This window comes from Strix aluco, chromosome 7 (genome assembly GCF_031877795.1).
Source record: "Strix aluco isolate bStrAlu1 chromosome 7, bStrAlu1.hap1, whole genome shotgun sequence".
NCBI classification, from domain to species: Eukaryota; Metazoa; Chordata; class Aves; order Strigiformes; family Strigidae; genus Strix; species Strix aluco.
This window is the reverse complement of record NC_133937.1, coordinates 10042617-10067488: the sequence shown is the minus strand read 5'-3', so window position 1 is coordinate 10067488 and position 24872 is coordinate 10042617. Positions and strand designations below refer to the sequence as shown.

Sequence of the window (24872 nt, the reverse complement as noted above, 5' to 3'; positions counted from 1 at the left end):
GGAGCCGGGGAAAAATATTTATTACTGTAATCTTTCTTATATACCCTATGTGCACTGTCTGTCACTGCGTAATATTGCTCAGAAGTTCCAAACTTCCAGTATTTTTTTATAAAGCTAGAAAGTCTTACTGATGTTGATTTGAAGTGGGGAAAAACAAAGGAGGGCAAAAACTCTGTAAGCAAAGTGTTTGTAAATGGTAGCATGGAAAGGTATTTTCCATGCTTACCACAGTTTATGAAGAATGATCAAAGATTAGCTAAGTGTATCCTTATATTCCTTGGGAATACTTAGCAACTGCTATATAGTTTATATAAAGGGTAATATCTATGCATATAATGTTTGTATATTCTCTGCTAATTGGCTTTGTGAATAAGCTGATCTTATCCGCCTTACAAAACCTGCTCTATGTATGTAACAAAGCCAAAGGGATAAATATATTTTTGAAAGCTGTCTCAATATGGCTTGTCGTTAATTAAAACCATTAAATTTATATTATTACACAGAAGAAAAATAATACTTTCCTTAATACTATCTACAGTTCTTCTGTTTCTTGGAGAGGCAATTATCCACTACCAAACACCAAGTTAAGGGTTTTTTTAATCAGTTGTTTTCTTTATTGTTGAGGAGAAAAAAGTCTGCAAATTGTGGAAGACATTTTGTGTCACATTCTATGAGAAGCAAGGATAAAGATGAAGTCATGTTGTAAAGAACAAAACAAGGGAAAGTTCAGTAAAAGCTGAATTTCTTAATTTATTACAGGAATTTTCAGTGTTCCATAGATGTGGGTCTAGATTCCAGTGCTGATAACCAGAGCTTGTCAAAATTCACTTAAACCCTTTGGCAGGGAAACTTTGGCATTTAGGATTGTTACCTGTGTCACCAGAGAATATTAACTTCCCTTGACATCAGTCTGATAAAATATTAATTGTTTCTTAAAATGTTAATTTTTAAGTACCAACATTTCATCTAAGGCTTTGACCTCTTTGTGTTAAGATTTTAAATTTGTTGTATAAATTACATTTATAAATCCATACCTTTTGAATTAAAATGTGAACAGCATATCTTCTCCTCTAGAACACTGTCATTATATTAAGGACACCAAAATATCATGAGGTAATTAGATAATAGCAATGTTGGGAAAATGAAATAAAATTTAAAATGTATACAAATTCATAGAAAATATAAGAAGACACTGAATCTCAAAGCTTTGCAAATGAAAATTTTAGGAAGAATTTTATTTTAAAAATAATTTTCTACAAAATAAATACTCTTGAAGTTGTGGAGCTTTTCAAAAGTATCTGGAGTTTGAGAGAAGAGCATTTTTCAATATGGGATTGAGAACTAGCTTGGCAGGTGATACCAAAGAGTGGGCTGAACTTGCTTTCATTTTGAGATGACTCAGTGCCATCAACCAGAATCAGAAAGTGAATTCATGATGGCCAAGCTTCAGAAGGTCTGCAGCTGGTGAAATCACACCATAGTCTCCTTCTCACATAACCACAGAATGGTCCAGGCTATGAAGAGTTCAGTTGTTAGAATTGCAGATACACGTACAGGTTTCTTGAATGTGTAGTGAGAAGTCAAAAGCATTCAGCTCAGAAAATAGCCAAGAAATCCAGTACTGAATTACCAGAAAGAACAGATGTTTTGGCATAGCCATTTGTAGTGTGCCAATTAATTCATAAGTGCAGAGCTCTCGTGTAGAAGGACTGGAAAAGACACCAAGTCCTGCCAGCTGTTCAGCTGCAGAATCCCCTCTTGCTCTCCCTCCCCAGTAAATTCTCAGAACATCACTACAGGGAGGTATTTGGTTACTACACTGCACAGAGCAGGACAAGAACCTATATAAAATCAAAATGAATTTGTAATTGTTGTTAGATCCAACTTTTCAGTGATTTTTTTGTTTACAAAACAGTCTGCTGAGTTCACGATTGCATAGATAACAAGGGTAATTCTGCTCTCAAAAGCTAGTAATTTCCCACCAAAAACCCTTTGGAAGCTTTGAAAAGAATCTGTTCTCTGTGTGAAATGGATTTGTTTCCATTTTGCCCACACATAATGAGTAATGGCAAGGGGGAATTGTTTCAGTTTTGTCCACAAGCGACTACTCTTGAACTAGCTGACTTTCAGCATTTAACAGCAGCGTTCAGAGTATCCTTGGAGTCCAGCATCTGCCATCTCTCACTGGGCAGCAATTTTGTCTATTTTTAAAACTGCAGAATAAAGATGAGGGGCTTGTTTGTCTTCCAAATAGGTAACCCAGTGGCATGGAGCTCATGCTGTAGGTTTTTCAGCTGGTTACTTGTGAGATCTGTTGTGGACTTTACATTTGGAGGGGTCTAACTTTTATGATTACTTATCAGTTTTAATTTTATGCTTAGAGGCCTGGCTGTTCATATCAACTGGTAATTTACAACGCCCCTGGGAAGTACCTGATTCAGCAGTATTTTAGGTACTCACAGTTATTCAACCCTTAGAAGAACTGTGGTGCTGCACATACATCTTTTGCTATAGCAACACTGCCATCTGATTCAACAACAGCATTGCTACGTTGTAGTGTGTTTTCATATCTTGAAGCCTTGAAAAGTGGCAAAACTGCAGATGGAGAGGGGTAGAGGCTATCTGCCTGCTTTACAAGACTAAAACCTGCAAGATCCTAGAAGAAAATAGCTCAAATTTATTTCTAATGCTGCTTTTGCCACATTTTGATTTTGTGTTAGGGAAATGAAATGCAAAAATTTGGGGACAGAGTAATACTTGCCTGCACTTTATAGAGAAGCCATCAGAAGATTATATTCTTGTTCATATTGTTTTCACTCCTGTGATTGCTTCATTTAATACTACATCTTTTCCAGTGCCTGTGTTGCTGCACTAATAACATCAGCATGTTGCAGTCACTGCTCCTTCAAAGACTAGTATTAATTGAAGCAATTTATTCTACCAGAGCTGAAGATGGTCTATTTATACTTTTATGTAATGAATATTAACAGGTTACATTTATCTTGTCATGTCCTGTCAGCTCCTTTTTCTGCTTCATGTGGATTTGCTGCCCCATACACGCTTTGCTCGGGCTCAGCACAGTAGAACATCGGTATTTCTCTGTGTTGCATAAGAAAGCAAAGATGCTCACCAGCTATCACGATATGGAAGGAGAAGCAATCCTGAACTGGTATCATTGCTCCTTCATTGACTTGCTGGCAAAATAATGTCTCAATCTGTAAATTAATGGAGCAATATCTTATTTCAGCAAAAAGATAATATTCACAATTGATATCCTTCAACATAACATTAAATGTGATGTATATGCAATGTAAAGTGTAAAGTATATGGTGCTGATCCACTCCCAAGGGGCATGACAATCTTATACCGCATCAGTAAAAGCTGTAGGGTTACAGAAAACTACTACTTCAATTCTGAATGAAACTCTTCTGTCACAGTACTGCAGAAAGCTGCTGTGTAACAAATGAACGTTCAAGAATATCTTAGCTTCCTTAATATTAGTAGTATAAGGCATAATGTGCTTAATCTTCGTTTTCATTGTAGAGCTCTACTATATGTAAAATAGTCGGCTTTTAATAATATGGCCATTAGATTTAATTGAACTGATCTTTGGCTAATGAAGAACATAAAGGAAACCGCTTCCTCTCGCATCAAAATATTTGATGTTCTCTGCAATGAAGAACTGTAAAAATAGTGGAGTAAGATACTGCTGAGGTAAGGTCAAAATTTTTAATTGCAGTGAACAGCAGAATTTGTAGAGCAAGAGTGGAATAAATACACAGGCTTCTAGAGAATGAAGAATATTAATGCTGAAATACCTTTAGCAAAGCCTCTGCATGTAGTCTTCTGTCCTCCTAAACTATACCCCCACAGTTCTGGGTTAGGTACTGTAGTTTTTCCCCTCTAGGTTTTCCCCTATCTATTATGTAGAAATTACTGTAAATTACATGGAGAGAGAGATTTTATATCCTAGACTCTAATTACTCTCTGGATGATAGTGGTTTAATACTGCAATGGATCTTACATGGCAAAAACATGTTTCTGATATAATTTGCATTTTGCTTTAATGTATTTTTTATCACTTTTCATTGGGTTTGAGCCCTTTTAATTATTCTGAAATTTTCATTCCAATTTGTATAAATTTTCTGCTTATAACTATGCAGCTTCTTGCCAAAGTACGTTTTGTTTGCACAATTGGAGATTTGTTTTCTTAAATCTTAAATAAGAATTTCATGGGACTATCGATGTGATAGTGACTCAGTTAATGCTACTTTCCTCTCTTAATTGTAAACCAGTTTCCTTACATGGTTTGAAGGGCATTATGCTACTTCAAGGGCAGTCTTCCTGTGGCACCTTAATCCTAGACATTTGCCATTTATTTCGCTGGCTTCTCAGAAGAGCAGTGGTGTATATCTGTTTCCTTAGATATGTGACTTCAGGTCAATTGCTCTTTCCTACTCAAATCCCTCCTTCAGTGTTCTTGAACTTTCTTTATTTTCTATTTTAGGTCCATGATCAATTAACTTTATCTAAGTGTAACTCTCAGGATTCAATGGTATTATGTATGTTTGCTAAGTTAAAGCACAATTTTAAGTGACTGTAGGCTGGGACCATAAATTGCTCCTGTGCACTTTCTACATAGTTTCTCCCTGGCTGAGTTCTAGGAATGACTTCATTTCAGCAGTGGGGAATGGACTCTTCTGCTGGAGACAAAAATACCTGAGGTTTTCAAGTATTCAGGAATTATTCCATTCATCGTAAAGACTAAACTAATACCTTTGACCTTTATGATGATAACGTGCCCCCATATTAGCCTTAAAGATGGTGATTAATCCACTCACTTGAGATGCAGCAAACTGATGACATCACAGGCTAAACCTTGCACTCTGGGACTTGAATGAAGTTGGTCCACATATGAGAAAACTATCCTCATCACCTTTGGCTGGGATCCAGCATTATGTGAAAAACCAGTTCGGATCTGGTATCTCTGGTTAACTCAGGAACTGCCAGGCTGTCAGGCTGTTCTTTGATTTCCTTCATATATGCACTTCCTCATATCCTAGATGTGCCAAACCTTTCCCATGAAAAATTGTTTTGTTTAGAAATACCCAGAAAAGCTCTGCCTTTTTATCTATTTCTCATTTCACAGTCTGCATTGAGAATGAATTGATATTTCTAGGAAATGGTTTGTATTTCATGTGAAAGGGTCTCTGTAGATTATTGGAAGTCAGCAGCAGTACTACTGCTGTCTGTTGTCTCATATCTAGTTTTGATTCTAATTTTCCCATTTCTTAGTCATCATTATCTTAGGTATGCACAGTTGCATATTTTACTCTTCTTGTACAGACTCCTCCACCCCAGTAGTAGTTGTCCTGTCGTCCCTTGATTTTCTTCCTTTAGCATGACTAATCTTGTTCAGACAGATGCTAAACACAGTATTAAGACTGTATATTTTTCTCAGCTGTGTTGTGACTGCTCTCTGTGCAGCCTATGCCATGAGATGTGGAGTCCAAAACCACAACCACACTGGTGCTTTTGCAGCCATACTGTATTACAAGCGCATCATCCATTTGCAGCTTGCTTTCACCCTGCACATTTTTTTAACATTAATTTTTGTGTTTACTTCTTCAATTGAAGTATGTCTATTACTCATCTTTCCTTTTCATAAGTGTTCACTTCTAGTTATGCAAGATGCATATTATTATTTCATGTCTGGGTTCCTACCACTCCCATTTATTTTTCTCTCTGTTCACTGACATATTTGCAGTGCTTCCCAGTTTTGAGATATCTTTGCATCCTAGAAATGTTAATTTTAGTAATTTGCTATCTCCTGTTCCAAATAATTAAAAAAACTATTAAGTAAATAAGATCTTAATATTTACTTACTCTAAACTACCTCAAAACTTCTCTCCTTATTTTGATATATCTTTCTTCATTGTTGCTTAGAAGCTAGTCTATACATCATGTGATGTTGTCCTTATTCAGGAAACAAATTCAAATTTGTCCTAGGTGAGGTTTCACAAGACCCTGTATGAAGCAAAACTACAATTCAGATACAAGTATATTGTCCTCTTCATTTCAGTTACCTATTAATTCTGCAGTACTATTGAAAAAGCACTCAAGTTTTTCCAGAATGACTTGTTCATTATAAGGTCTTGCTGTTTAATGCTCATCTTCCTGTGATTCTCTGGAGATGTTTTACTATCATTTATATAGTACCATAAATTTGCAAAACACTAAACTTAGTTTAAGATGCGTTCTTCTCCCTGAAGATCTCACATTCTTAAAGACCCATTAAAGAAGCAATAGTCACATCAGTGTACACAGAAAACCAGGGTCCTGCTGGACAAACAACACTGGCATGGCAGCCCCAGAGGAGGTAGCCCTTCCCTAGTCCTAAACTTTTTCTTAATTTATATTGACTAGTCATTGCCTTTAAAGAGCTTACTTACTCAGGAGACAGATGATGCTGCTTGCTGAAGTATTGGGAATGGGAAAGAGCAGCTTCCCGTGATCTCCCTGCCCTTCTCTGAACTTTTACCATACAGATGCAATCCTTGTGTGGCCCTTTAATAGCAAACCAAGCATTTTGAGTATTGAACAGGATGTGATAAAATTTTTCACCTTAAAGACTGAGAGTTTCTTTACCATTTAAGACTTGGTTCACAATCCTCTGCTTCATAGTTTTAATATGTTTTGGAGTTCTTTGTGGCTCTATGGCTATGGGTGCATAGGTATTCCAATCCCACTGTGGATGTTTGGAAGCAATCTATGTCCTTAATACAAACAAATGCAGAATATATCAGAATAGACTAAACATCTGGATATAGATGACTTGCGGGTATTTCACTGCAGACAAGGTCGAATTATGCTGGACCACAGAATGTAGCTTAAATTCTTAATTATAGTCCCATATGTCAAACGAAAAGATTTTGCTACCTTCAGGGCAACTCCAGTCATAAAAATGGAAATGATGTTTCAGGGAATCCTGTCAGTTCCTTAAGAATGACACATAATCCAATGTGTGAGTCCTACTAATACCTTGTTGTAAATGATATTGAATGACAGCAGATTCTCTAGATTACTGATATACTGCCTTCAAAAAAGAATTGTGGACTTAAATGTAAATGTTTTACTTACTATTTAAATAGAATTCTTGTTATTCCTTAGAATTGCGACAGAGGAGTGTCCAAGTTACTCCATTTATTTAATGGGCCACTGCCTTATTTCATATTTGTCTCCTGTAAACATTAATTTTTTTGTTTAGATTTTGTTTATTTGGGTTCTTTTTGATCATCATGTTTGCTTAAAATATGCTTTTATAATGTTAAATGTTTCAGTAAGCGTTTAGCCATATTGCAAGACTGGCAAAGGGAGTGAGGCCTCAGCATGCAAAATGTGTGTACATGGTACGAGGACATCATCTTTGATATACACTATGTTGACTTCAATTTAAGAAACAAGCAATCATTGAAGTGAAATCCATTTCAATTCAACTTTAATCTAAAAACATTGTCAGATTGTGAGTGGCATAAATTAATATACTTAACTCCATGGACAGAACAGCTTTCATATTCACAGAAAGTGTGCTCTGGGTTGATACAGGTGTGTCTGTCTCATGGCATGAGAACTGCCTGTCTTGCACTCTCTTCAGTTTCCTGTCTGTTAGAAGTTTTTCAGGTTTCAAGGCAGGAACTCCCAAGTTTAATTTCTTTGGATACTGCAACCTTAAGGCAGGGACTCCCAATTTCATTTCTTTGGATAATGTAAACTTAGCTCCAAAGGAGTCACCGGTTAAAAATTCTCAGGTTTTGGTAAGATAGAAGAAGCATGCTCTGGATTGATTGAGCCCTTTCAAACAGTACTACACATCTGCTGAAAATTATCTTGTTTTATTTCTTCTGGAAATCACATTTTCCCTGAAAAGTAGATCATGTTTAGGATGGCATCATACTTAAAATTATGTTAGATAGCAGTGACAGGTGTTCTTTGGACAGTAACTGCTGCATCATAAACTAAAATAGCGTAGATGATCTTGCTCACTTTTGTGATAGAAACACTAATGTTCACTTTTTATGTCAATGTCAGTTTTCAACTGTATTTATTAGTAGTTTGGAATAATTTTTGTCTCCATTTGTTTGGGCCTGAGACAGACATTTGCCATAGTCCAGTGGTGTGAGCATTCACAGCAGTTAGGAAAACTAAATTCAAGTTCCTCATTCAAGGCATAGGTAATTACTGTGTAATAGAGTAGCATGAATATGCAGAGTTTGCAGACAAACAGATGTGTAACAAATAACTGAGTTTATCATCAGTTTCATCTCCTAAAGGGAGTGGCACTCACATTCTCAATCTAATTGGTCAAGTTCATAGGAGGTAGTAAATCTTGCAAATCAGTGTTTAATACATGCAGCCTTGATTTATCTGAGCAGAAGGATTGTCTGCCGCCTTGTGCTGATGAGGGTCTTCACACTTCTGTGGAATTGTGTCTGATATTCTCTGGCGTGTTTACCGTGACATCTCAATATGATTTCCCCTCGGGAACCAATCACTCAAGTAAGTGTTGGGCAGCCATCAGCTGCATCATTAACAAAGTCATGAAATTCCTCTGTAGAATTTGACTTCTAATTTATCAGTGGAAACTCAGGAACCCTAAAGTTACATTTACATCAAGTTTTCTTTGAGGTCCTGACATATATATCAGTACCGTTCACGACAAAGTCCTGAATAGCAGTTTTAAGAGGCATACTTTGGATGACACCCTTTATCATTTGACATTCCTAGGTTGTCTAGCCAAGTAATTGTTTTGCTTCTGCATTGAGTATGTGTGTTTGGAGGTATACATTGCTTGTGGAGGTTGAAAACAATGTTAAAATTGTGTCTTTCTCCAATCTTTTTCTTGTAGTTCTAGTTGAAAATGCAATAAATATTGATAAAGATCAGAATCATGTCTTGAGCCAGAATTTTCCAACAAATTACTTTTTTTTTTGGCTGAATTTCACATTTGTTTCCTCTGATTTGCCTTTATTGGATGATTGAGCTTCTGACATATGGCTAGAACTATAGGATTCCCAGCAATATGGCTATTTCAGAAAGAGAACCTAGGACGGTTTACGTTGAAAAGCTTTAACAAAGTAGCTGAAATCGCATAACCGAGTAACTTGAGAATCAAAAAAACCCCACCAGACTGCCATTAAATATATGTTCCAGAGACGATTGATTTTTGAAATACATCCTACAAGTTCTGATTCTGCAAGCAGTTGTTTGTCACAATCAGATCTAAAAGCCCTTTATCTCCTATCAGCTGATGACTGTGTTATAACCTTTGGCTTCAGACTTCTGGTAGGAACATGGTACATATTTCTGCAAAGAATGAAACTCTAACAGCCTTATCAAATAACAGCAGTACTCATTGTGTTTAACAGTGCTGGAAATTAGTTTCTCAGGCACTGATCTTGACAGGTCAGTTGTCACAAACTGATAGACGTATCTGTAAATACATCGGTCCTATAAACAATATTCTGTCTGCAAGGAGTGGAAGTTAAAATTTGCACACTTCTGAATAAATTAAATGTTCCAAAGCACAAGGATGCACGGGAAAAATCCCTTCTGGAAATGGTTTTCCTCATATTCCATTTATCAACTTTATCTGCATGGTTTGCTTTTTAGAGACTGAAAAGTTTGTGCCTCCATAGAGAACACTATGGAGTTCTGTGCTGAAGTGAGATATGCTCCCTACCCTTACTGCATAAAAGAGGAATCTTTGTCTTGCTCTTTTTGAGTAAAAGGAATAAATTTATGGTTTTGGACTGGCATGTCTCTGGTTCCTTTTTGGAATTCTTAGAGTAAATGCAAAATGTGAAGTGTAGGGTATTCGAAAAGTCTAAGGCCTTGATATGAAATCAGACAGACTTTTTGAAAGGAAAAGGAGTGGGAGAAGAAATGTCAGTCCACCAGTGGTGAAGTAATAAATGAATGTGTTACATTTCCCATTTTTTAATACATATTTAATCATTATCTGTAGATTGTGCAAGCCATTTTGGCCAAAACCTTTGGTGTATCTTTATCATATACTTAATACATAGGACAGCTGAAGAAGGCTTAGACAGTGAACTTTCTTTACAGAGTTGAGACACAGTATATACCACGCACACCCCTATGCCAGTCTTTGAAGTCTGTTGAACCACATTGATTTATGTCAGATGTCAAATTCATCTATTTGGTTTGGCAATAGCAAAAGCTAAGAAACATCTGGATGTGTTTCAGAGCAAGCATCTAAATTCAAATTTAAAAGATACCATGGCTATAGGTATCTACCTGTATTGCTCTAGACAGTTTTATGTGCAGAAGTTCATCTGTCACTCCAAACTGGCATCACAGGGGGAGAATTTTCAATTTGAGATACTTTAGCTTTCAGAAGTGTCATTAGGAAGCTGAATATAATTCAGTCATTCTCCTCTTCCATCCTCCAGGTCATCTGGATAAAAGGAGGGGTAGCTTAATTCTTTCCTGTGTCTCAGCTTTGAAGAATTAGTCGCTATAGAATATCTAATAACTTTCATCAGTTGTGGTAGTTATGATGGCTGAATAGTCACTGAATGTCCCGTTCTTTTCTAGTTCCCTGCTTATCACTTTAGTGCAACAAAACAAAAATAAAACTATACAGATCTCTCCTATCACATTTTATTCATTGGTTTGATTTTTGAGGCTTTAGGATAAAACTGAAGTCATAGAAATAAATCATGTAGGACATCTAGCCATAGGCATTTTTAGTGAAATAAGTTCTTTCCAAGAAGGTTTTGACTTGTTACATGAATAGTAGCTTCTGGCAGGAAGAAGCCACATTTCACAGATCTTCGACTATGTTTAATTTCTACAGGGCATGCCTTCAGCTAACAACGCTGCTTCCACATATGTGAGCATAGTATTGGTGTTTAAGAGTAGAGCTGAAAAAAAAAGAAGGAAACAGTTTCTACTTGATACTATTTATGATTCTTCTGAAGGAAATGACACCATGGATTATGTTTGAAGGCTAAAGGAGTGTCTGACTGCTGCTGAAGAGCATATTTAGTTTGAATAATCCAAAGGTCACTTAAGATTGACTTTTCTATTGAATCATAGAATCATAGAATGGTTTGGATTGGACCAATTGGACCTATTCTATTGAATTTTACTGCATTTCTCTTCAGAAAATGCAGTAAAATTGATTTTTAAAATTATACATTTAATTGAAAAATAAAATATTTAGATGTAATGTTCCAGGGAGATATCCTGAAAACATGCATGCACATGCATCTAGCACATGAATGAAATAGTGGTAGATATGAAATATTTGATTATCAGGTGCCTGAAAACTTGAGAGTCTGTCATTGTTTTACTGATGAGGTAGACGTAGGGCGAGAACAGAGAAAATAGGACTTCAGATAGGATCTGAAGAAAGTCCAAGAGAGAAGAGGAGACAGTTTGACACCACAGAATCTGTATGAAGAATTTATGACTATCAGTGAGAGAAAACGTTGTGCAGCAGGAAAAAAGGTCGGTCTTTGATAAGCAGTAGGAAATTATTTGAAAAGTAGGAGGGGATTTGAGCAGAGAGGGAAATATGGGATAGTGAGACCACAGATTATCCTGAGGACTGTCAGGCAATATAAACTTACTGGAGAGAAATGTAATATCAGAGTGATCTAAGTGAAATGATATGACAAATACTACAGATAAGAGAGGAGTTATGTTACAGGCATTGATGAAAATACATTCAGGCAAGGTACTTTTTTATGTCTGTCCTGTGAAACTCACTAATTCTGATTCTGCATTAAAAAAAGCCACACATCCTCTCTATATCAGTTCTGGATTCAATCAAGCTACTGTTAAATGTTTATGTAAATACTGAAAGATTTCTGCCTAATAGTCCTTCAGACTCACTGTACTTTCTGTTCTAGTTGGCAACGTGGGACTCTGAGAAAGGACTGAATGGTAGCCTACAAGAACGACGTCTGGGCAATGACTTACAAGGATTGACACTCAAAGTGGTGACTGTCTTGGTATGATCCTATTTGAGTTCAGGAAACAAAATGCTCAAAATAAAAAGATCTGACTGAGTATTTTGGGCACTTCCTTTGGTATTTTTCCCTATCATTTTCAGTTCTGTATTTTTGGATGATCATTTACATAAGCAAGGAAGATAGACCATGGCGTTTTATTATTTTACATGAAGCTGTGCGCTGTCAGAGATACAGAGCATTTGTTTGTTTGCTTATTCTGGTTTTCTGCATTGTAATTCCTACTGGGCATGGAACCAGCACAGGGCCTGAGTGCAGAGGGGTGCATTCCAGATACCGTACTCTAACTTGAATATGCAGTTTCCAGCATTTCATGGATTTTAAGATCAGATGGGCCAATTATGATAATCTAATCTTGACTCTTGTACACTGCAGGCTGTAAAATTTAATCAAGTGTTTCCTCTATCAAACTCATAAATTCCCTTTGAGATAAACTATATCTTTTAGAAAGGCGTAGTCTCTCAAAAAAATCGTTACGCTTTTGGGACTACTGTCTCTTAGTATCCAGAGTGGTAGCAGAGCTCCTGTCAGCTACATGCTAAATTAGGGGCAAATTAGGGCTTGAATGCATTACTGCCTAAAATATTGTAGTTTTCAGACTGCAGAATGTGCTGTCTTTTTGTGGTTTTTATTTCTCTTTTTCTGAATCATGGTACAAATAGGAAGTACCACATAGGAGTGTTAACGCACTCCGCCCAGCCCCCAGGTTCCTCTCCTCTATCTGGGACAGGTAAGGTTGTGCAGTAGCTTACGTGGGAGGTGAGCAGATTCCTTCCACGAGACTGTCAATACCAGGTGGCAAAGGCAGCCAGTATCATGTTGCTGGGCTGCCAACAGCCCCAGTGTTCCCCTGCAGGAGAGCAGGATGCCCATGCCTGACAGAAAACATACCACAAAATGCAGTATTTCCTTGGTCCCGAAACATACTTTATTTTAAAATACTCCAGGAACCATGAAGGTTATTCTTTGAATTTTCAAAATTTTAAATATTCACAAAATGCAGCGTTTTTAGCTCATTTCAGTATGTCTCCTGGATATAAGATTAATGATTTTCTGTAAAAGATGGCTTTCTGAATATGATTTGGTCTGAGATAGATGGACAGCAGTAACGTTCCAATCTACAACTCACATTCTTAATATCTATATTTTAGACAGCTAGTTAGGACACTAAGGCAGGTGTCTGTGCCTTCTTTATAGTCAGTGAGAAGAGGCAGGTACTTCAGACAGCAATTCAACCTGTGGGCACCAGGAAGCTGCTAGAGGTGGTTGAATTGTCTTCTGGAGTCTCTGCCTCTTCTCAAGAATTGTGGAAAACACATGGCCATGGATAGGACTCAGGTGCTGAAGCAGTGGTGTCTGGTTGGGATGCCTCATAGTATGCTGCATGGCCTACAGTTTTTGCCTCAGAAGGTTTTGCCTCAAAATCAGTGCCAAGTTGTCCAGAATTAACTCAGGAAACATCCTTTTGCTAAGAGAAGCAAACTGAAAAACTTGTTTCAAGTATCAGTTAAGATATTGTTTTCTTCTCAGGAAGAACCTTTTGTGATGGTAGCGGAGAACATACTTGGGCAACCAAAACGATATAAAGGGTTTTCCATTGATGTCCTGGATGCACTTGCCAAGAATCTGGGCTTCAAGTATGAGATATATCAAGCTCCTGATGGCAAATATGGACAGCAGCTCCAAAACAGCTCCTGGAATGGCATGATTGGAGAACTCATTAACAAGGTACACAGAGGAGAAACTGCATTTAAAAAAAACAAAAAAACAAAAAAACCCAGCAAACCTCTTCGGAGCAGGGTATCAAAGCTTTATAAGGGTGTTGCTTAAATTCTCCATTTCCTCCATTCCAAATTACAAGAGAATGAACTAGGATGAAAGCACCAGTGAAGAATGCTTCTGGTTTGAGTGTGGTGTAAACTCTGCAACTGTATACAGGATAGGAACTAAAGAGTCTGTTGTTCTATTTACTCCCAACTGTTCTCAATGTAAATTATATCAGTGTAAATCTGTGTGTTTACACAGCCGTAAGAAGAGAGGATATATATGTGTGTGTAAGTGAATGACTATAGAAAAGAGAGAAAAAATAATTTATTCTTAAAATATTAATTACTATTATTTTAAATTTTGTCATTATGTCTTTGCTACTTTGTAGGTCTAACATTATTTCGGTCACTTTGTGGCAATGTGTTTGATAACGATCAACTGTTTGACTCTAAAACAAGAAAAGTGTCCCTAGTAATATACCATAAAGAAGTGTTTTGAAGGACCAGAATTTAAACTGATCTCAAGATTATTAATTCATTTAAAACAGAGAGGACCAAATTTCTTTTCGTAATTACAGTCTTGCAAATCAGGAATAAGTTAATTGAACTCCATTGAAGTAAATGGGGAAAGCTTGTAGCTTAGAATCTCCCAGAGAGTTAAATTAGAGTGTATTTTGTTCGTGTTCTCTCTATCTGACATGGGACAAATGTTAATCAAGAAGGAGAATCAAAGGAATTAATATTCCATGTTGCTGCCCTTTGTAGAAAAGGTTACTCTTCTGCAGTGGAGTTATTACTGAAAGTGAAAGCTTTCTCATTATCTAGTAAATAGGCAGCTCAGTAACTGGTAAGTAGATGTTTAGGAAGAAATAGAAGAAATTAAAGCAATAGCAAATGTGTATATGGTAATGGGACATTTTTGGTTGGTGGTAGGAAATATAAAGAATTTTTTACTTATTTTACAATGACATAAGCTGTTTGAATTTCATTGATTTGAAAATGTGGTAAGAAATACTGTTAGGTTTCTTTGGAAATTGCTTTCTTTGAAGCAACAAAGTATCTATTATGGTACTTTTTAAATTATGGTATTTCTGCTACTAGCTCTTCCACTGACTCCAAAGGATTTCAAAGCAGACCTCCCTCACCTAACATATGCTTGACTTTCCCCACAAAATGTCGAGACAAGAAACAAAAAGTACACTTTATTTTTTGAAGATAGCTGGTTTTATTAAGATAGAAAAATATTCAAAATCTAACTGCAGTTCTTCAAAAGCTTTGGGAATCTTATTTATTAACTCCTGTTTTATCTTTCATGGAGTTTGCATACTCTTTAAGGACCCTCTATAGGTAAAACCTACTCTCTTTAATATCAAGGTCAAAGAAGTTTCAGGAGCTAAGTTGCCTTTGGTGCATTCTTCCAGTTACTAGTTTTTGCAATTGCTTTATTCATTGTAAAAAAACCCACAAATCTTCCCCCCAGTTGTCATATGAGATTCCTTCATGAATATGGGAAGTTGTCAACTCTGCAGGGAGAACAAGAAACATTAGCTCTTTGCACCTTGCTATCAAATACACAAGCTAAATAAATGGTGTTTCTTTCTTATTCCTTGCAGTGCACCAGGTTAATATGGTTTGGAGTTTTAGGCATCCTTTGGAAAACAAATGAGGGATAAAGGTTAAATAAGTTGCACTCATTCCGGAGAGGAGTCAGGGTGAGGCTTTTTGTTCTAGAGTACGTTGACAGGTTATATTTTACTACTGTGCTTTAGACCAGTGCAATTAACTAATGTTAATGATTCTGGTTTTATTTTTAGTCAATTTATTTAAATTTGTCTAAATGTGTTAATTTATAGAAAGAAATGAATGGAGTCACTTGGGTCTTAAAAAGTTTCTCCTTAAGGCTTACGCTGGTCAAACTCATGGTGAAAGGAAGAGATCTGATCTGTTGCTTTTGTCTCGCAGAGAGCAGACCTAGCCATCTCGGCCATCACTATAACACCAGAACGAGAGAGTGTTGTGGACTTCAGCAAGCGGTACATGGACTATTCTGTGGGGATATTAATCAAAAAGCCTGAAGAGAAAATCAACATCTTCTCTCTCTTTGCTCCTTTTGACTTTGCGGTGTGGGCTTGCATTGCTGCAGCCATCCCTATTGTTGGTGTCTTGATATTTGTCTTGAACCGGATCCAGGCAGTCAGGGCACAGAACGCTTCCCAGCCGAGCCCTTCCGCTTCCTCCACCCTCCACAGTGCCATCTGGGTCGTGTACGGCGCCTTTGTTCAGCAAGGTACTTACTCTTATAAACAACACTGACAGATGTTCAGAAATGTTCTGCCTTGGGTAAAGCAGGTCAGGACGTGTTAGTCTTGGCCAGAATGATCTAAAGGTGAAAGAGAAGGCTCATACAGGGAGGTAATATGTTTCACTAGCCCAACTGATGAAAAATGGGAAGAGGTAGGTAAGTTTGGGGGGAGAGGGGTATGTTCTGTTTTTCTGTCACTCAGTAAGTCCAGAAAAACTCGTAGGAGGCTTTTCCAATTTGGGAAAATTAACACGCAATAATAAAGTACAGAGCTGCTTGGTGCAGAATTACACCACTTCTCCACCTCTGAAACTAGCACCTTTTCTAATTGTTTAAATTTAATTCTAGAAATTTATATGTTTTTGAACTAATGTGAGACAGTTTATCTTTTGGTTCTTTGAACTGAATAGGAAAATGATTTGAAGTCATGTAACTAACTTTACACTCAGGAATCTCTAGGCGTAGGACTCATCCTATTGAATTCAGTAAGATTGCTACCATTAAAGTTACTTTTGTAAATAATTGCAAAGTCTGCCCACACTGTTGTTGTCCCATATCGATAATGTTAGTACTATTCTTGGGAGGCATGTTTTATTGAATGCTAACATATGGGTATGTTGTTAACTTTTTTCTACATTTTTTTCATTGTGATTGCAAGCTTATAAAGCTTCAGCTGGAAAATCCTTACTATTGCTATGAAACTTGGTCCCTCATCTCATTTAGGTGGCATCCTTGATGAGTTTAAATACAGTAGGATACAATCAGCACAAACATACACTGAAGTGACTAGCACCAGCTGTATGGTAAGGTTTGGTCTCCAACAATGTTCAAGCATAACTGTGCTTGAAGCCTGCTGGAAGGAAATCTTCATGTTGTTTGAAATGCTGTAAAGAATAACAAGTAATGACACTAATGCTTCAGTCTTTGCAGATTTAAATACAGCACAGATAGAACACAAACCATTGGACAGTTCTGTGTGTTTTTTCCAAATCTAAAATGGTCATTGAAAGCAGAATATTACTATATCCTGAATGCTGTAATGATTTAATTCTTGTATATTAGTCATGCTTCACCATTACACTTTATTTATTTAGAATATTTTTCATGTTCTGTAGATTTGATCCTCAATAATTCGCAAGGGAAATATTTTGAAAGATGATTTTCTAGAGCAGTATTCAGGGTGAGAGGTTGACTGGAGAAAATGTTTGTAAATTGCCAGTCTTAACGGAATCAGTGTTTTTCTCATAGTGAAAGGGTGGTCTGGAGGGGAAGCAGAAATACAGAGGGGTAGCTCCAACAAAGTTTAACATAACAGGGCACACAGAGGGTGATCGTAAATGGAAGCTACTGAGAGACCCTCATTTTCTCTGTTCATTTGTAGGGAGCGAATCTACTGTCAATTCTGTGGCCATGCGCATTGTAATGGGAAGCTGGTGGCTCTTCACCCTTATCGTGTGCTCTTCCTACACAGCGAACTTAGCAGCATTTCTCACAGTATCAAGGATGGATAATCCCATAAGGTAAGAGCCTCTTCTTAACATGAAGCTGGAAACCTGGATTTCACAGAAAGGTATTATCCATTTGAGCACTCATTCTTGCAAGAAGGAGATAACTCTCTAATAAAATACTTTGCTTATTTGCAGTAGCTGCTTTTCTCTTCTCCCCGCTCTTCACCTTCACTCCAGCAACTCCCAAGCAGTTTTGGCAGGTGCATGGAGAGGACAATGGCACTTTAATTGTGTATTTTTCCAGAAGACAGGTCTTTCATGTTTACTTAACTACAGCTCTCACTGCTTCAGCTGTCTTTATTTCTTTGTTGAACATCAGAGGGACTGCCGCCTCTAGGGAACTATATAACATTTCACTTCTCACCTTCAATGTGTAGTTTTATGTTATCAATATGTTGATATACACTGTTGTTTATACACATATATATATATATATAAAAGGCCAGATTCAGTGGCATTATTTGGGGAAAAAGCTTCTTCTCAAGGAGGAAAAGATAACTGAACCTGACTCCAGGATAATATATGTAATACAGCAGTTGTTTTATTAAATTTATATCTAATTCTCTACAGTTGTGTTGGCAATATTGTGATGATAAATTACAGCTTCTGTAACAAACCCAATTTATCTTGCACCTTTGACTTCTTTCCCCTGCCATTTGCTTACTAATCCATACCCAATGAGAATATTTTCAATAAACCAAAACTCTGAGCAGCTCCAGAGAACTGCTGGTTGTTTGGTGACAATTTTTGTGTGTGTGTGTGTAATTTGGTTTTCTTCAGAAAATTTAAAAGCTAAAGAATGTTTTGATTTGTTCTCTTAAAACACAAACAAAATTTCCACCTTCATGCTGGCATGGTGTACTGCAAGGGCCATTGATCTTCTGCAGTCAGTGCTGACAAGATTAGAGCCAGGTATCTCATGTTTGATCGGATGGCTATGGAGTGGAGAGGTGGCCAGAGGACAGGCAGCGTGACACAGGCTCGCCTCCAAGAAAATGCTGAGCCAAGGGTTTTACGTGCTAGAGAGTGAGTGACACAGTTACTCTGTAGGTCTCATTTGGGGTTGCACTGGGAAAACTGCGACTGTAATGTTTGTGCTCGGCTCCTGAAACGGAGGCATTGGCACTTAGTTGAGGCTGACACTTAGAGCTGCTTTTGCCTTCTCTGTGGTATCTGCATAGAAGGACATAAATAAGTGCATTTCTCATAAACCTGAGTTTAACAGTATTTCCAATTTTTAACTTGTCATTGCATACTTGCAGGTAATGTAATGCTTTGTATGGATATAGAGTTATAATAATAATAGTACCAAAACCATAAAAAGCTTTGTTTTTAAATTAATTTTCTGTTAGTTTGACCAAAATAAGTGGGTTTTAACCATAATAGAAATAAGAACTGCAAGTAATTTCTGGAAATAGCATGAGAAACTAAATAGAATAAAACTACCAAAGAGTATCTGTGAGGCCTGGCTGTAATGGGAATAAGGTTGATCTTAATGAATAAATTTCTCTTGAAACCCAAGACAGAAATAGTTATCCAGAAACCTTGAATAATGATCTTTAAAACTTGTGAAAGCTCTCTTTCTTTCATGGCAGAAGAAATTGTCCGTTTGGTCTACTGAGCACCTCCCAAAACTCAGCAAAGTTCAGATGAGGACAAAAGTTGGGTGAAATGCAATGAGGAATCAGCAAAAAAAGACACAGGTTTAAGACCAGAACTATGAGTTATTAGAGGCCTTTTGAGGCTCAACTATTACAACATTTACAAGGGGTTTTGAGTCCCCTTATTAAGACGAAAAGACATTGCTAAGAATCTTGAGGAGAGAAGTTATTTGGGTAAAGGAATTGCTCGGTGTTGTTTCAGGACTTTAGAGCCCAGACACCCTTCTACTGTTAGAGGTGGCAGCTGAAGAATTGTAATTAAATGCCTTTCTAATACCGAACAGTAGCTTCCATTTTCTGGGTTCCCGATATCACATCCGCTTGTACAAGGTGAGGATACAGAAGCAAGGAAGCACTCTACTGTGATTTGCAAACACCAGCAGACTAATTCAGGTGCCAAAACATAAATGTCTGAAGTACTTTAAGTTGCCATAAGGTTCACTGCCTGTGCTCCAGCTACTTGGCTATAAGGGCAGGGGTCTCTGTTAGGTGTTGTCAGCCACAGTGTGGATTATTCATATTGCCTGGGGTGTCTAAAGTGGTCCTGGATGCTTTGGTTTAGACACCCAAATCATTCCAAAGGTAATGTGAAATGGTAGCTGTCAGAAAACCCTTTGATTTGACCACTGGTTGGCAGTGGGATTGAGTGCACCCTCAGCAAGTTCACCGATGACACCAAGCTGTGTGGTGGGGTTGACACGCTGGAGGGAAGGGATGTGCCATCCAGAGGGACCTGGACAGGCTGGACAGGTGGTACCATGCAAACCAAATGAAGTTCAACAAGGCCAAGTGCAAGGTCCTGTACATGGGTTGGGGCAATCCCAAACACAAATACAGGCTGGGTGAGGAGTGGATTGAGAGCAGCCCTGCGGAGAAGGACTTGGGGGTAGTAGTGGATGGAAAACTAACTGTGAGCCAGCAATGTGCACTCACAGCCCAGAAAGCCAACCGTGTCCTGGGCTGCATCAAGAGAAGTGTGGCCAGCAGGCTGAGGGAGGGGATTCTCCCCCTCCACGCCACTGTCATGAGACCCCTCCCTGCAGTGCTGTGTCCAGCTCTGCGGCCCCCAATATCAGAAGGACACGGACCTGCTCAAGTGGGTCCAGAGGAGGCCACGAAGATGATCAGGGGCTGGAGCACCTCCCTAATGAGGACAGGCTGAGAGAGTTGGGGGTGTTCAGCCTGGAGAAGTGAAGGCTGTGGGGAGACCTTATAGTGGCTTTCCAGTACTTAAAGGGGCTACAGGAAAGGGGGGAGGGACTCTTTATCAGGGATAGGATGAGGGGTAACAGGTTTAAACTGAAAGAGGGTAGATTTAGATTAGATAGAAGGGAGAAATTATTTACTGTGAGGGTGGTAAGACACTGTTAGAGGTTGCCCAGAGAGGCTGTGGTTGCCCCCTCCCTGGCAGTGTTCAAGGCCAGGTTGGACAGGGCTTTGAGCAACCTGGTCTAGTGGAAGGTGTCCCTGCCCATGGCAGGGGGGTTGGGACTAGATGATCTTTAAGGCTTCTTCCAACCCAAACCAGTCTGTGATTCTATGATTCTGTAACTGAGACAGTTAAGAGACTTGCTTGCCTTGGCTTGCTTATGGCTATTTCACAAAGTTTGTAGAATGTCCCTGAGATCCTGCTACTCAGAGAGAGAGATCTGGACTAACCCCTCTCACCAAAAACTTCTAGTGCCTTAGGAGAAAGGAGATGGGGTAAAGAAATAGGTTCTCCAGAAACTCTGTTGAGCCTTCATCCATTTCTAAGCTATGATGAAGATATTTTCATGTCCACACTCTTTAGGAGAAACATCTTATAAAATATTGTGTCAGATTTAGAACAAATATTTTTCCTGTGAAAGTAAATTACTGCCTTAATAGAATGCATCATGGACTGGTGTCTTGGCTCCCAGTTCTACTTAGCTTCAGCATCATATGATGTGGAGTGGCTATTTTTGCCTTTCTAAATCTGCCACTCAGCTTGCCCACATTATATCTTCCATGAACCCAGAAAGGAATACTTATGTGAAATCCATTTTTCCCACCCAAAGAGGCACAATGAGTTATAGCTGACAATTTGCTCACCAGCTGAGAACTACCAAATCCATGTGTGTATACTCCCATTGTTAAGAAAGCAACCTCCCATCCTCTTAGTAAATGTGTGCTGTTATCTCTCCCTCCATAGAGAAGTCCTCTGGTGTTCAGTACTGCTGCTGCTAAATTGCCAGCAGGAGAGAAAATAGTATTATGGTGCTGCAGTATCTGTAACATAGTTAAGATTTTCATTGCAAGACTGATTTTCTTCCCAAGCCCCCTTCAAAATGCCTAATAAAAGTTGTTTCAGCATCAAATCTGGCATGTGTGGTCTGTGACTAGCAGAATAAGAGTATGTTTGATTGAATAACTAGGTGTCAATCAACCCAGTGATCATTACCTCCACAATTTCACTGCAAAACAAGTGTGTCATAGAAATCATAAATGATATTTATTAGAAGGGACTTGGTGAGACACTGAAGCAAAGTTGAACTGTTGGAAGGCGGATTTCTAGAATTAGCGTGTTAGATGGAAGCCTGCTGATGAGGGAATAATTTTTTTTTAAATCTGGTATTGGCAAATCTCACAAGGCTTTTCCACTCTGCTGTGAGTTTCAGGGACTGCCTGTGGCTCACAGAAGGGTGAAATAGCCGGAGCAGGACGCACAGCAGTAAGCAGCTTTGATACGCTGCCTGTATTTCTGTATTTTCTGAAAGAGACTTCCTAAATCCCAAATGGGTTCCCAAGTGCTGTGCTGTCCAGGTGCCCAGATCCCATGAAAAAATGTGCCTATCTTGGAAAGAACAAAAATCCTTCTACTTGAATTTTCCCAAACCCGCAAGGACTTCATTAGAAGTGTGATAATGGGAAGAGGTACTGGCTTTCTTGTCTGAGACATCTTGACATGCTGCCTTGCTCCTCACATGTCCTGTTGCCCATCACTTGTCCCAGTGTGACAGGGCAGCAGGGAGGGTCAGAATGTGGAGTTTGAGACCCACATCAAAACCTCTGGCCCTTCGAGAGACTGATAGCAGAAACCAGTGTGAACTTTCCTTGGCTGTCTTCCATTTTCCAGTTGCTAGCTGTTGGTACATCTGCACCCATTTGCACTTTTAATACTGCTTCTCTGAGCCCTCTGTCTAAATTACCTCTTGTGCTCTTCTCATCTTCTTTCTGCCCCACCTTACAACAAGGGAAAAAAGGCAGTGTAGTGGTTACCTCAGGATTTCTGTGTTTGGGGAGATTCATAGGCAGGGCAGCATGTAGGCAGAGGGGCGAGATGTTACCAGGTTCCAAAAGAGAAGGCATTTCTTGCAAATGTGCTGATGGCAACCACTTTGGAGCTCAGGCTAGGAAGCCATGATCCATGTTCTAACTTTGTAAATGAGCGATTCTTAATTTTTGTTTTTAAATAGAAATCTAGGTAATGTTTAGAGCCTGTGCTAATCCTTGACAAACTTGTTTAAACGCAAATGATTTGCATTTATTTTAATATTTGCCTTCAGAACCGTATGCAGCTGAGAAGTTTTCTAATGGGTCATTCTGCCAAGTAAGGGCTGAATTATTACATGTGAGTTTGTTCTTTCTTTTGTCTTATTACATTTTCACACAGCCCTTGGATCTGCTGTCCGACCTTCCATTTGTAATTATGAGTTTAATTAGCAGTGACCTAACTTCCAGCTTCATTTCTTGTTAACAAGCAGACTGCATGTAGTTCAGTAGCTGCACAGATATTCTGAAACTCAAGTTTAGGAGAGCTTGTCTGACAAGAGGTTAGAAATCATGCAGAAAAAATAGGACATAAAATTAGGCTATTTGCAATTTCAAGAGTTTAAATTTAAGATTTTATCAAATTGATCCTTAACATTTGCATGTGCTATGGATGTTTTGAAAGGCATCTGTATATATACATTCATGGACTGCATACACTGCATGTTATATCTGCTTTTAAGTTCACAGCTGTTGTTTCATGATTTGGGATTTCCTTATTTGCATTTTAATCCCCAAATTTCATGTGTTTTGGTGACAGCTGAAGATTAACTGCAGCTTAGTTGGGGTGATAGTCGGGCACTTGGAAGACTTGGGTGCAAATTCTTTTTCTACCACAAGCTTTGTTTGATCTTGGCAAGCTTAGCCTCCTCTTTGTCTCAGTTCCCTTTCTGTATAACAGAGTAACAATTTTTTCATATCTTGTATGGCACATTGTCAGTTTAGCTACTTTAAAGATGATGGCCAGAAATGACCATATTATAATAGCTCTGCAGGTATCAAAAAAGATAGATTTTCTGGGTTGCATACAAAACAGAAACAATTTCAAAATATTTTAAAAGAAAATGAGGAAAGTGTTTTGAAGATGCCAGCTAGAGGGAAATGAACAAAGGTTTCATCTGCTGTAGTTAAGTGGATTTGATAGGGTTGGTAGCAAGAACCTCACAGGAATCCCTCTATATTTGCAGTGATTTTGCCTTGAAATTCCTTGTGTTTGAAAACAGCCTTTCTGTTGTTAATATCATATGTGGCTTTCTAAATATTTCATTGGATTTTCTTTTGTTATGTTTAATTTGTACTATGTTTTGCAGTGTCTGTGCAGCACCTCAGGCATGTTGGCAGGAGGCATGTGTGAATGAGCATGATAAAAAATAATTATTGTGATTATTATTTAAAGCCTGTGAGCAAAAGCTTCAATAATTAAATAATTAGATTAAGTCCATCCATAAAAATGAAGGCTAAAAAAGAGTGTAAGAAAGATGCAAGTGAATGAGTAAGGACAAAATCTCAAATTTTTTTCTTTCCAGAACATTCTCTGTTTAGACCACATGGAAGAAATTTTGTGGGAAGTGCTCTACAGCCTGGGCAGCAGGGCAGCAGCACTCAAGGGCAGAGTTTGCCTACCATTTGCCTTCAGGCACTGTTCAGGACGAGACACAGTGTTGTTGCCAGTGCTAGGACACCCACTGTCTTATTTTTTCATTTCACGTTCATTAATAGTGTTGCCTAATGGGTGCTTCTGGGAAACCCAGGGCTTCACAGAGTCTGGAGCCTTTTAAAAAGCTTTCTGAATGTTGGCATATGCCGTTCAAGCATGGTTTAAAATGGATCCTAATTACTTCTGTAATTGACCAAGTGGGCAAGCATATAAGTGCAAATATTTCCCAAGGACATTTTCCTGGGAAAAACGAGAATGCATAGCTGAAAATCAAGCTTGCATTCCATCTCTCCAGTTGCCAGTATAAAAACGTGGCATATCTTGGAGATCAATGGCAAACCAAGAGATTTGTGATTCCACACTTTCTTCAACTCTACTTTTATGACACTTACATCATAGCATCTCCTCATTTGTTCTTGCTACTGGGAAGTTCTGTGGCTTAAGTGGGTTGGGGCATTAACATTCAGATGCACACATAGTTTAGAGAAGAAAATGATTTAGATATGAGGTTAGCAAAATCTACCATCTGTGCAGGTAATAAAATGGTTTTTTTAATTATTTTTTTCTTTTGCTTTGGAAGGGTGAAAATCTAGCAAAGGCAGCAACCCTCATGACAGCCCATCAAAAT

At 38.2% G+C, this 24872-nt stretch overlaps 1 protein-coding gene across 5 annotated transcripts in view; it reads left to right on the top strand.

Annotated features, from left to right (window-relative positions):
• GRID1 (glutamate ionotropic receptor delta type subunit 1) overlaps window positions 1-24872 on the top strand; it is a 621552-nt gene that overhangs the window by 549676 nt on the left and 47004 nt on the right. For all 5 annotated transcript variants that reach the window (XM_074830422.1, XM_074830421.1, XM_074830425.1 and 2 more), the window contains 4 exons: window positions 11940-12041; window positions 13590-13787; window positions 15788-16112; window positions 17509-17647. In XM_074830422.1, the coding sequence (XP_074686523.1) occupies window positions 11940-12041; window positions 13590-13787; window positions 15788-16112; window positions 17509-17647 (764 nt within the window). The remainder of the gene's footprint in view (window positions 1-11939; window positions 12042-13589; window positions 13788-15787; window positions 16113-17508; window positions 17648-24872) is intronic.